This window comes from Leucoraja erinacea, chromosome 6 (assembly GCF_028641065.1).
Source record: "Leucoraja erinacea ecotype New England chromosome 6, Leri_hhj_1, whole genome shotgun sequence".
NCBI lineage: Eukaryota > Metazoa > Chordata > Chondrichthyes > Rajiformes > Rajidae > Leucoraja > Leucoraja erinaceus.
Window position 1 is genome coordinate 49442282 of NC_073382.1, and position 14110 is coordinate 49456391.

At 41.3% G+C, this 14110-nt stretch overlaps 1 protein-coding gene across 3 annotated transcripts in view; it reads left to right on the forward strand.

Annotated features, from left to right (window-relative positions):
- The window catches only part of micu2 (mitochondrial calcium uptake 2), a 285685-nt gene that overhangs the window by 105455 nt on the left and 166120 nt on the right, over positions 1–14110 (forward strand). For all 3 annotated transcript variants that reach the window (XM_055636971.1, XM_055636973.1, XM_055636972.1), the window contains exons 2-3: positions 4782–4938; positions 9258–9278. In XM_055636971.1, the coding sequence (XP_055492946.1) occupies positions 4782–4938; positions 9258–9278 (178 nt within the window). The remainder of the gene's footprint in view (positions 1–4781; positions 4939–9257; positions 9279–14110) is intronic.

The window sequence follows — 14110 nt, forward strand, 5'->3', positions numbered from 1 at the left end:
GGCCATTTAAAGCCGCGCCGGGCGATGTAAGGCCCCGCTCCAGGTCATCCTCAACCCCGCAACTCGGGCGGGAGAAGTCGCCGTTAAGGAAGCCCCGAAAAGCGGTCTCCCAGCAGAGACCCGCGGGCTACCGGTGTCACCTTCCTCCAGGCTGGCGGTTGGAGCCTCCGAATCTTCTGGGTCAGGCCGCAGCAGCGCGCCACCGCCGCTCCTCCCGCTCCTTACGCGGCCAGCTCCACGATGGTGGGTAAGTCCGCAGCTCCGCGACTGGAGCCCCAGGGCGTTCCGGTTGTAGGCCGCTCCATGGTGCTCGGCCCCAACGACAACGGAGACCCGACAGAGAAAAGGCCGGGAGGTCGGGTTCTCCATGCAGGGGAAAGATTTTAAAAGTGTGTCCCCCCCCCCCGACAAACAAAAGTACCCAGTTTTAAAATAAAAAAATAAAAACTACATTCAAACGAGACAAAAAATAAAAAAAGACAGACGGACTGCAGAGGCCGCTGCGACGTGAGTCGCGCCACCCACCTTCAAATAATGAAGCATAACTGAAGTACTGGTGTTATATACATCTGGGGCAGTCAGGAAAATAGTCAATACCTCAAAGTCCCTCAACGATAGAACATAGAACAGTACAGCACAGGAGTAGGCCAATCCGACCCACAACCTGTGCCGAACATAATGCCAAGATTAGCTCTTATCTGCCTGCATGTATTCCATATCTCTCCATTCTCTGCATATCCATGTGCCTATCCAAAAGCATCTTAATTGCCACTATTATATCTGCCTCCACCATCACCCTCTGTAAAAAATAAACTTGCCCCACACATCTCTTTACATTTTTACACCTCTCACCATAAAGCTATGCCCTTTGGTATAGATATTTCCATCCTGGGGAAAAAACAGTTGTGGCTGTATTCTGTCTATGCCAGGCTCTGACTGTCTACCCTATTTATGCCATCCTCAGAAAGGATCTAACATCTATGTTAATCCTCCATGCAAGGAGAAATAACGTAAACTGGAACCATATCTCATGAAAGGAATAGATTGAGTAGATGCACGATTGGGTAGTCTCTTGCCTAAAGTAGGGGAATCGAGAACCAGAGGACATAGGTTTAAAGTGATGGGGGAAGGATTTAATAGGAACTTGAGGAGTAACCTTTTCATACAAAGGGTGGTGGTTGTATGGAACGAGCTGCTAGAAGAGGTATTGCAACATTTAAGAAACAATTCAACAGGTATATGGATAGGACAGATTTAGGAGGATATGGGCCAAACACAGGCAGTTGGGAGGTAGCTGAGGCATGTTGGTCAGTGTGGGCAAGTTGGGCTCAAGGGCCTGTTTCTGCTCTGCATGACTCTAACTCTAAATTTGGAATCAATTTCCCTTGATTCTGTTGAAGGCTACAAATTGTGTTAATACTCCACAAAATCAAACGCATGCCTGGATTGAGAATTCAGAAACGGCAATACTGAATCCAGATGTCTAATCCTAATGTATTTATTTTACATAGAAACATAGAAACATAGAAAATAGGTGCAGGAGTAGGCCATTCGGCCCTTCGAGCCTGCACCAGCATTCAATATGATCATGGCTGATCATCCAACTCAGTATCCTGTACCTGCTTTCTCTCCATACCCCCTGATCCCTTTAGCCACAAGGGCCACATCTAACTCCCTCTTAAATATAGCCAATGAACTGGCCTCAAATACCTTCTGTGGCAGAGAATTCCAGAGATTCACCACTCTCTGTGTAGAAAAATGTTTTCCTCATCTCGGTCCTAAAATATTTCCCCCTTATCCTTAAACTGTGACCCCTTGTTCTGGACTTCCCCAACATCGGGAACAATCTTCCTGCATCTAGCCTGTCCAACCCCTTAAGAATTTTGTACGTTTCTATAAGATCCCCCCTCAATCTTCCAAATTCTAGCAAATACAAACCGAGTCTATCCAGTCTTTCTTCATATGAAAGTCCTGACATCCCAGGAATCAGTCTGGTGAACCTTCTCTGTACTCCCACTAATCACCACCTCAGATTAGGAGACCAAAACTGTACGCAATACTCCAGGTGTGGCCTCACCAAGACCCTGTACAACTGCAGTAGAACCTCCCTGTTCCTATACTCAAATCCTTTTGCTATGAATGCTAACATACCATTTGCCTTCTTCACTGCCTGCTGCACCTGTATGCCTACTTTTAATGACTGGTGTACCATGACACCCAGGTCACGTTGCATCTCCCCTTTTCCTAATCGGCCACCATTCAGATGATAGTCTACTTTCCTGTTTTTGCCACCAAAGTGGATAACCTCACGTTTATCCACATTATACTGCATCTGCCATGCATTTGCCCACTCACCCAGCCTATCCAAGTCACCTTGCAGCCTCCTAGCATCCTCCACACAGCTAACACTGCCCCCCAGCTTCGTGATGTTGGAGATGTTGCATTCAATTCCCTCGTCCAAATCATTAATATACGGATGATCTTTAGAATGCACCTCCAGAGCAAACGTCTCACAGCCGCTGCTGTTGTCCTTCTACCGATGCACCGTGGAAAGTATCCTCTCCTATGGAATCCTGGTGTGGTTTGCTAGCTGTACTGTGGCTGAGAGGAGGGCGCTGCAGGGAATTATAAAAACTGCGCAGAGCATTACAAACGCCCAACTGCCCTCCTTGGATGACATATATAGGGCCCGATGCTTGCGCCGGGCCACAAATATCAAGCAGGACACACCCCACCCTGCCAACCACCTTTTTACTCTGCTACCCTCTGGGAGGCGATTCAGGCCTCTGAAGGCTCGCACCGGTAGACTAAAAAATAGTTTCTACCCATGTGCGATAAAAGAGCTAAATTCCAACAGAGAACACTGGGGAAGCAAAATGTAATCCCAAGAAATGCCGCCAAATTCTTTTAAATTCTTTTAAATTCTTTTAAAATACCTATTTATTATTTTATTAATAAGTGTATATATGTGTTAATGGTTGTCGTGTTTGGTTTTTTTTAACCGGAGGAGATGTGATGGAATTTCGTTGGACAGTATTGTGCAACGACAATAAACGTATTCATTCACTATTTCTGCACAATTTCGGACTAATCAGGAAAAAGGGCACCAAGAACCCTGACCCTGAAACATCACTCATCCTTTTCCTCCAGAGATGCTGCCTGACCCGCTAAGTTACTCCAGCACTTTGTGGCTGTCTTCGGTATCTGCAGTTCTTTTCTACACACCGATAACGATCAGTCCCTGACTGCAGAGCATAGAGACACATAGATATAACGACTGTCCTACCTCATACATCACCAACCCACGTCCTGTCGGACACATCCAAAGTCTACGGGACCCATGTAAACCTCTTTAACCATCCAAGAACCAGGTATAAAGTTTATTGTCCATCACATGAGCATGCCTAGGAAGGCCTTTTATGGATCACTTTTGACCTGCAAACCCATTGATGATTAGGAGTATGAAAACTAGAGCTGCCAGATAATTGTTTTTAATGCATGAAGTTAAGGCATTTACAAATTAATAGGTTAATTGTAAGTCCTAATTGGGGGGGATGGGTAAATTGAATTTGATTTTCTTTCACCTGATACATGACTGAGCATTTTGCCTCAGACGTCAGACCCCATGCTGTCTGTCTGTTACGGTTGATCCTCCAACTTGCTGTCTTGAGAACCATGATGAGTTTGGATTGTGGAATCAACAGGAGCACCAGAGAGATGGGAGAGAGGGAGATGCAGTGAAGTACCAGTCTCTCCTGGACAGGAAACCTAGTCTATGCTGCATGATTGAAAGCCATAGCTCAGTTGGTTTCACTGCCTGCATCTCTGCCAATGACTTGGTCGAACCTCACACCTCCCCCATTTCTACCCTAGCTGGGTCCTGACCTGAAACATCACATATCCATGTTTCTCCAAAGAAGATGCCTGATGCAAGATTCCACCACCAGCAGTTCCTTGTGTTTCCACCACATCACCTTGTCGCCCCTCTCCCTGCACTTTTGTATTCTAATTTCCTCTTCTCTCTCTCCATTACTGCTCCTCCAGTGCCCTCCACTTATGCAGCTCAAATATATTTGGTATACTGTGATTGTTTGAAAGAGGAATCAACACCACAAATCACTTGATTCTCAGCGAGTCAAGCAGCATCTCTGGAGAAAAGGAATAGGTGATGATTCGGGTCGGAATTCTTCCTCAGATCATTTAATTTGGCCGTGCTCATCTCTGGGGTCATGGTCCTGGGGGTAAGTACAGAGTGGTGTCTGAGAGTTCAGCCCAGTAGAGGTCAGCTCGCCAGACTACAACGACACCTCTCTTGTTGGCGGGTTTGATGATAATGTCGGGATTGTTTGAGCCTGGAGTCTGAGGAAGGGTCCCAACCCGTAACATCTCCTATTACTTTTCTCCAGAGGTGCTGCCTGACCCGTTGAGTTACTCCAGTGTTGTGTCTCTATCCTCTGTATAAACCAGCATCTGCAGTTCCTTCTTATCCAAATCATTTGATCGCTCTTTTAGTTTTTTTGGCCTTCCATCACAGCAATGTGATGGATGTTTATGTAAAATGTAAATTATGTTGTGTCTGGGGTCTATTTGTTTGTAATGTATGGCTGCAGAAACGGCATTTCGTTTGGACCTCAAGGGGTCCAAATGACAATTAAATTGAATCTTGAATCTTGAATCTTTTTTGATCAATTTATGTTGCTCGATAACATTGCATTTTTTCATTAAGCTTAACTTGGATCCCATGATTTCTTTAATATTAATGCAAAATCTTTTTCTTCAAGGACCCAAGTCCGCATAAAGAAGAAACCAGAGAACTTTATGGATTCGCCGGAAGTCGCAAACAACGTTTCAAACAATTTGCCTCAATGGAATACGAAGGGGAATTATATATGACTCCGAGAGATTTTATGTTCTCTGTGGTTATGGAAGCCAAGGATGGTAAATTCAAAATATCATAGCAATTACTATGTAATCTAATAGATATTATAAATTGTTCACCCTCAATTCATAAATGAGGGGATATAGTTTAGTAATTGAAAAGTTGGAATTCAATTTCAACAGAACTGTTTCACAACAGTAATAATTCAGATGGAATTAATTACCAAAACAGAACATGGAATCACAATATGAATGTGTTCAAGAAACAACTGAATTGAGGACTGCGGTGCAGTGATTGGAGATGTTATTGAGATAACAAAAAACCCTTGAGCCAACTGGCATCTCTGTAAAATTTCCCATGTTCCTGATATTGTTTTTGCCAAATAACAGCAGTCGGTTTTGCAATTTTGACCGTTTAGTGTTTCAGAGAAATCTTTGCTGAACCTTCCCTATTTTGTGCTTGGAAGAGTCCTATTGCTGCAGCCTGCAATCCTTTCACTGCCGTAGAAAATAGAAAAGTTGTTTTAAAACCAATGCTAAAAGCATTCTGCAAGTAAAGCAGCAGATGTAGAGACAGCCAGTGTTTTAGGTCAGCAATTCTTATTGGAATCCTGATTTCTTTCTGTTAAAGAGCTTAACTGTTTTTCCCCAGAAATGGCAATTAATAAGAAATTTAAATCAGCGGCAAACTATTTACAGTCAGAAACATAACAGCTGCTGGATCTCCGTTTCTTGCGGATGTAAAGAATTAAATCATCTGGTCCAGGCATTCAACAGAAATTTAGTTTAGTTGAGATACAGCATGGAAACAGGCCCTTTGGCCCACCAAATTCCCCCTATCACTCGCCATCAATCGCTAGTTCTATGTTACTCCACATTCACATCCACTCCCTACACACTGGGGCCAATTAACCTACAAACCTACACATCTTTGGGATGTGGGCGCAACAGGAGCACCTGGAGGAAACCCATGCAGTCACAGGGAGAACGTGCAAACTCCTTATCGGGCATACAGACAGCACCAGAGGTCAGGATCGAACCCGGTCCCTGGCTCTGTGTGACAGCAACTGTACCAGCTGCATCACTGTGATGTTATATACATTATCTGGATACCAATGGATTTGAGACTTTCCATTCACAGAACCAGCATCAGTCCCTGCAGAAAACAGGGCAATTTTCTTGGAAGTGAAGATAAGTTAATCCTGAATAGAAGGGTTAATTAAAAGGTAGAAAAAGTGTGTGGTAAAACAGAAGATGAAAACAAAGATATATACATCAGATCAAATCCAGAGTTGTGAATATCCATAGAAAAAAATCAAAGCTTAATTTTATTTATTTGATTGTGTGAAGCATTTGCAACAAGATAGATGAGTTGATTGCATAGATAACACAAGATTATGATATAGTCCCTACATCCACCAAGACCTGCTGGAGCACCCCGTTGCTAACCATTTTAACTCCCAATCCTTTTTTTTGTCTGACTCCCTTTGGTCTACACTAAATTTCTAGCTTTTGTTACTTATTCCACTCATCTGCCAGTCACCCCTCACCTGTAACCACCTAGCACTTGCCAGGTTTTGTCACGCCCCACTTCTCTTTTCCAGCTTTCTCCCCATACTTCAGTCAGTCTGAAGAAGGATCACAACCCAAAATGTTGTCTGCCTATTTCCTTCCACAGATACTACCAGATCAGCTGGGTTCTTGAAGGATCTTGTAGTTGAAAATTGCCAATGGGCTAGTGATTACAATATGATAAATTCTAAATGCAATTTGAGGGTGAATATCATAGCAATATCTAAGCAACGGCTTCAATTTGAATAAAGGCAATCAATGGTACTTTATTGTAACATACCTAGGTACAGTGAAATTCCATTTTTGCATACAGTTCAGTAAAAATCTTAATATACAAGCACAATCATACTTAAGTTCAAGAGTGTAAGAACAGTGGATGACAATAGACAATAGGTGCAGGAGTAGGCCATTTGGCCCTTCGAGCCAGCACCGCCATTCAATGTGATCATGGCTGATCAACACTGAGACAGTACACAAGAATAACTGAAGAAGGAGGGTCTCGACCCGAAACGTCACCCATTCCTTCACTCCATAGATGCTGCCTCACCTGCTGAGTTTCTCCAGCATTTTTGTCTACCTTTGATTTTTCCAGCATCTGCAGTTCTTTCTTAAACAAGAATAACCACAGATCTGGCGCCATTTTATATGATTCAAGTCTAAAGTTGTCAAAAATGTAGTGTCTTAACTTGGCCATAAAGGCCCGTTGTCTTGGCGATGGCACTGAGTCAGAGTTGCAGGATGTCGATGTCCTCTATCTTTGCTCCGAGGCTGCAGGCTGTGTCCAATCCCAGCGCTTGGAGCAGCGTCTAATCCAACCGAGTCCCAGGCTCTGCAAGGCCTCCAGCGGCCCATACCACTGATGCCTTTATCCGGACACGGCGACGCATGAACACGCTGCCCCTCGCCTCACGTGGCCATCGTTCAGTCTCTGCCCTCGGGCACCTCCCATAGCTGACCTCGGAGCATCCAGAATGTCTTCGGGGGCACGGGAGGCAAGACCCCAGCCCACTTACTGCACCTTTGTTTTCCTGCAACAACAACATGAGGAAGCAGTTGGCTAAAGTGGACTGAGTAAACGAGCTAAAGTTACATGTCAGTAGAGGAACAGTGTCAGATAGTCTTGAGGAGTCAGGCAATGTCCTGGGGTTTATCAGCTTTCTCATTGTGAACTGACAGCAGTTTCATGTAAAATTGGTGCCAAAAACACATCAAAACCCAGGCTAACTGTTTATTTGCAGTGGTCTTTATCAATAAGAGGAATGGTGTCAAAATCATAATCTTATTAATTATTGAGCTGAAAATTGATAGCCAGCAGCTACAACAAGGGCTGGCTAGACTTAAAGGAAATATCCGGTTATCGTGTACAGGGATCAAACACTGCAGGGCTTAGATTTTAAAGTAATTATAAAAACTATTAGTTTGGGGGGTCAGGAATTCTCCATCAGAAAAAGTGTTCAAGGCACAGCCTCTCACCACATTTAAACAGTGCCTGGATGTACTTGAGGAGCCACGACCTGCAGGATTATGGGTCAAGGGCTAGAGAGTAGGATGAGAATTGAACAAAACGTTAAACTTCAGGGATACAGCGTAGAAACAGACCATTAGGCCCAACGAGTCCGCGCCGGCCAACGATTATCCCGTACACTAGCACTATCCTACATGTACTAGGTACAATTTGTAATTTTACTGAAGCCAATTAACGTCCAAATCTGTACGTTTTTGGTGTGTGGGAGGAAACCAGAGCACTGGGAAAATATGGTGGTCACAGGGAGAACGTACAAACTCCGTACAGACAGCGCCCATAAACAGGATCGAAGCTGGGTCTATGGCCTTGAAAGGCAGCAACTCTACTGCTGCGCCACTGTGCCGACATTAAAATGGACCGTGCGTTTTCTGTGATTCCATGTCAGGTCTTCCTCCTGAAAAGATAATATTGAAATAGTTGTGTTTTACAACAACCTAATAACATTCCAAGATACTTTATAGACATAAGTACCTAGATACAGTGACATTCTTTGTGGTAACTAACTGACATCCATTTTTATTTTCATAATTTGTCAAGAAAAATTCTGAAATTGTCATGAATTTGCATTCACATAAGTCCAAGCAGCTGTTTGCCTGCATTGTCTGTTTTCTATATTTAAATGAATTTAAATTTCGCTAGCTAAATTGTGTGTTAATTTAAGAAAAGTGTTTTGATATCATGTGATATATTGTGAAAAGCTTTCCGAATCCTAATGTTTATCAATTGGTAACCTTCATCCATTAATTTACTTAACTCTTCAAAGCTTTCCAGGGGTTTAAGATGGAAAATATATCATTCTTGTTCTAGATATGTCATTCGTTGTGCTCATCCAATAAATATTGAAGGCTGCCTTACTAAATATCCCCAGTAAATTTCTGACTACATTATTATCAATTGTAACCTGTAATTGCATGTTCATATCTTACCCCAATTCGTGCTTTGAAAGTATATGACATTCTTTAAGCCTCATCAACAACTGTTACATCAACAGTTGATGATACAGTTAGTCTCCATTGTTAATATGTTAACAATGGAGACTAACGTACCAGCTTGCCTTCTGCTATTCCTTGAGGAATATGATATTTGCAGAATAATAACTATATACCCTGCAAGTTAAGGTAGCTTGTAATTATGAACAATTGGGTATCTAACTTGAATGTATAATATGAATATATTTGTCATGAAGAGTAAAAACAAATTGTTCACTATGTTGAACCCAACATTTTAAACAAAATCATTCATTGTATTAACATTTTTGTTTTGTTTTGCTTTATTTCCTTAGATGATGAAATACAACTTGCAGGTGAGCCTATTTGTTCCATTAGATGTGTATCTTGATATTATCTATCCTGGTGTGGATCACGCTACGTTTTCTAAATATAACCAAATTCATCATCTTTACAACTCTTCACAAGTGATTTATCACCTCATTGAGTACTGGATTCTTCTTGTGGAAAGAATAGTCTAACGCATTCATATTTTTGTTTGTTATGACACGGCCCTTCAAAATACAGGTATTGCAATTGAGCTTTGGAATGGTGTTCTGTTCTCAGATCTGGAAGAAGTGCTATCAGTTCAATAAATCATATTTGAATTCACTTAAATCATTTCCTATTCCTTTCAATTCTGTCCTTTTAAAAGTGGATGTTAAAAAAATCCATTGGTGCAATGGACTAAGTCAATTAACAACATATATTTCAACTGTCTTGCCATTCTCATTGACAAAAGTGTTTCAGTCAGTTGCATAGATGGGAGGGGGTTGCTAAGAGGAACATTTCCCTTCTCTTGTTTGATAAGTTGGACAAAAGTACTGTATAATAATATTTAGATTTTAGCCAAACTGGACTTCTTCCAATGCCTACTAGATTTATTTCAAAGAAGCTTAAACAATAGTAACTATTTTTTATCTAATATTGCACACCTTTTACCAGGTATTGATTTGTTGATTGTACTTGAATGCAATACATTTTAAATGGAGCAGTTGAAATATTACTACAAGTATTAATTCTGTGTGTGAAAATAGTGCAGATTGCATGGAACAGATAAAAAGCAGCTTCGGGTTTTAAATAATGTTTTTAATTTTCTAAGCTTCCCAATGACAGAAGGAAATTATTTAAGTAAAGTCTTGCTTGTGCATTTAATTCACTTTTGTTTTGGATGATTCCCATGTTGTAACATTGAGACCAGAAGCATATGTTCCATCAGGTAACAATTAATTGTTTGAGGAACTTTGTTTCATGTGCAAAATAAGCTATAAAATGAAGCCACTTTCCATTTGCCACCATCATGATTTGGGTAAATCAGGAGAATCATGAGTTAGAAGATGATTGATTGCAGCGAAGTAATGAGTAACAGTGAGATTTGAATGAAGGTATTAATTAAATTAGGCAAAGTTACTTTTCATTTGCAGCATGCAATGCGCGTTATTTTGGCACAAAATAGTAATATTTCAAAGCATTTAATGTTGAATCTATTACACACAAGTACAATCAATATATCCAAAACGGGAATTTGGTGGAATGCGAGTACACTTGTATCGTTTTTCAGGTTGAGTTGTAAGATTTTTCTTTTTCCTAATATCTGTTCCAAGCTGTTATTTCAATGCGGTACTGTGGGAGCACAAGATAGTCAATGTCATCATTCAGATAAGATACTAAGCCAAGATCCTGTTTGCGTACTGAGTGGCTGTGGCAATCTTCAAAGAATATGACAGCTCACTCCCAGTGCCATCTGGGTGCATTGTCCAATGTTTGCACTTAAGACAACATTTCCAAGGTTTTCTAATCTTTATCTCATTGATGTTAGAGGAAATAAATGCATGAAATTTGTTGCAGTATTTTATACATTTTGTTGGTGCATCCCTTTCTAAAAATAGAATTTGGAGGTATAATATTAGAGCTACTCAGCATAGAAATGGGCTCTGTGACCCAACTAATCCATACTGACCAAGTTAACATTCTGGACTAGACACATTTGCTTGCATTTGGCCCGTATGCCTCTAATCCATTCCCATTCATCTATTTGTCCAAATGTATATTATTTGATTGTGCAGCATTTTGTGATGTAGTTATGGTCAAAACATACTATATTTGTACAAGTTCATTCTTTTATAAGTGGTGCCATGATACGTTGCTATTTTTGTCTCCGTCATCTGCGTTGTGTTATTGTGGTATTCCTGTAACTAAAAGAAAGTTACCCTCCTGCCCTTTACCACCATATTGCAATTTTGTTTAAAAGTCTAAAGTATGTTCTCTGTTGATTGTATTTTTGAGAATTGGTTTTATTTTCATTCACATGCATCAGATAAATAACCATGAAATCAAAGCTGGAAGATGAAAAATTATATAAAAGTATCATATATGTGAAGATGTATAAAAATCTCTGTTCTTGTTTTAAAGCTTTATCAAAGATTAGCTGAAGATTTGATCCTTTTTGCAGAGTTTAATATTTGATCTACAACAAATGCCTTGATGGAACACTTCCTAACAAAATTACACTAGTGTGACCAATTACCACATATGAAGTTAAGCAGGAGTGGTGCCATGCTATTATACACTGCTAACTCTCTAAAAGGTGCATTCATCATATTGACACAGAGAATGCTTTGCAGCACTAAACAAATCAAAAATGAATTATATTTCCATCACTTAAATATTTTTACCTTTAATATGACATCACCATGAAGACGATGACTAATACTACCAAAAAAATCAGCTGCCGTAATTTTACAGTTTTTTGAAAAACATTTACACACTTGTAGATTTGTCATCTACAGATTGAATGAATTATGACATGTCCTCTTGTCTGTGCCAGCTACTGTATTTCCCTTTCAATATATAATCAGTCATGATGTGTTTGAGAATGAATGTGGAAATTTTCATTTGGGCTAGATTGTTTTGTAGTGGAAAAATGAACGTGTCAACATGCAGGGTCATACTGATTATGTAATTGATTAGTATCACAGATTGATGTATGTTTTAATTCAAGTCCGAGGTATGCTCGCAGTTCATCTTGCTTTAAAGACATCCATTTTGTTTAATTATTTTTGTGGTACAATTTTTAACCATGAAGTATATGTTACACATATAGATATTTAAAGTTGTACTGTATTTATTTTGAGAAGACTTTTCCGTTGGTAAGTCTTCTGCATAGAGTGTGGGTGTGCAAGTTGCCATGACTACCTCATGGTGAAAAATGACAAGATTGAGGATGTAGAACAGGAAAGGTGCGAGGGCTGCCACTGATGTTGCCGCAGACGTGACCTAACCTTTCAGTATCAAACAATGGAATAAAATCATTGAACATTCTTAGATAACTTAATTATTAATGTTGCTTTTGAAGTTTTGGGAAAGAAATGTGGTAGAGGCTCAGTCCAATTTGGAAGGGGCAAAGCACTGTACATGTGTTCATGGCTAAAATATTTGATAGGTCACTCAGCCACATTGTGTGTTTGTCAATCTGCCATTCACAAAACGTGCTTAGAAACAAAACAGGTTTTGCAACTCTTCTATCCATATCTCACACCTTTTGTCTTTTCATCTCTGGCCTTTGTCCAACCATCTGTCTATCAAAAACTCTTCTCAACTGTATCCACCCATTGCTTGCGAGGCTTTATCCTGCCCCTTCACTCTTCCAGCTGTCTTCTCCCCCAACCACCACCATAATTAGCACGAAGAAGGGTCCCGACGCAAAAGGTCACCTATCCATGTTCTCCAAAGATGCTGTAGAAACAAAGAACTGCAGAATCTGGTGTATACCATAGATAGACACAAAGTGCTGGAGTAACTCAGTGGTCAGGCAACATCTCTGGAGAAAAAGATGAAGGACGTTTTGGGTCAGAATCCCTCATCAATCTTATGCAGCTCTTTGTGTTCAGCAACACAAGATTGCTGGATCGCAAATTTGCTGTTCAATAGGTTTGTATGTTACTTGTATTTGTATGTTATATCGGCAAGACAAAGGAGATAGTATCGACTTCAGGAAGCGAAGCGGTACACATACCCCAGTTTGCGTTGACGGCGCCGAAGTAGATATGGTTGAAAACTTCAAATTCCTAGGAGTAAATATCGCCAAAACCTTCTCCTGAACAACCCAAATTAAAGCAATGGCCAGAAATGCACACTAACACCTTTACTTCCTTAGAAGGCTTTGGAAGTTCAGCATGCCCCCAACAACTCTCACCAACTTCTATAGATGCGCCGTAGAAGGCATTTTACCAGGATGCAACACAGCTTGGTTTTGGAACAGCTCCATCCAAGACAACAAGACTTTTGGACGCAACCCAGACCATTGCACAAACCAAGCTCCATTTCATTGATTCCATTTATACCTCACGCCTCGGCAAGGCCAGGAGCATAATCAAGGTCGTCGCACTCTGGCCATTCCCTCTTCTCTCCTCTTCCATCGGGCAAAAGGTATAGAAGTATGAAAACGCACACCTCCAGATTCAGGGACAGTTTCTTCCCAGCTGTTATCAGGCAACTGAACCTTCCTACCACAACTAGAGAGCAGTCCTAAACTACCATCTACCTCATTGGAGACCCTCGGACTATCTTTGATTGGACTTCACTTGCTTGATCTTGCACTAAACGTTATTTGCTTATCATGTATCTGCACACTATGGATGGCTCGATTGTAATCACACAACAAAAGCTTTTCACTGTATCTGTGACCTGTTCCTGTTTAAAACACACATGACAAACTAAACTTCTCTGCATGCCATTCGGCACCCAAAGTCGCCTGGACCATTTTTGACATCTCCCTACCGTATCTAGAGCTCACTATCTCCATCGCAGGCAACAGACTACTGATCGACATCTACTATCCCAGTGGCTCAGCACTTCAACTCCCCCTCCCATTCCGAATCTGACCTTTCTGTCCTGGGCCTCCTCCATGGCCAGAGTGAGTCCCACTGCAAATTGGAGGAGCAGCACCTCATATTTCGCTTGGGTAATTTACACCCCAGCGGTATGAACATTGACTTCTCCAATTTCATGTAGTCCTTGCTTTCCCCCTCCTTCCCCTCCCCCTCCCCTTCCCCTTCCCAGCTCTACCACAGACTGCTGTCTCCGCCTCTTACTATCTTCTTCCTGCCCCTCCCACCCCCACATCAGTCTGGAGACCCGAAACGTCACC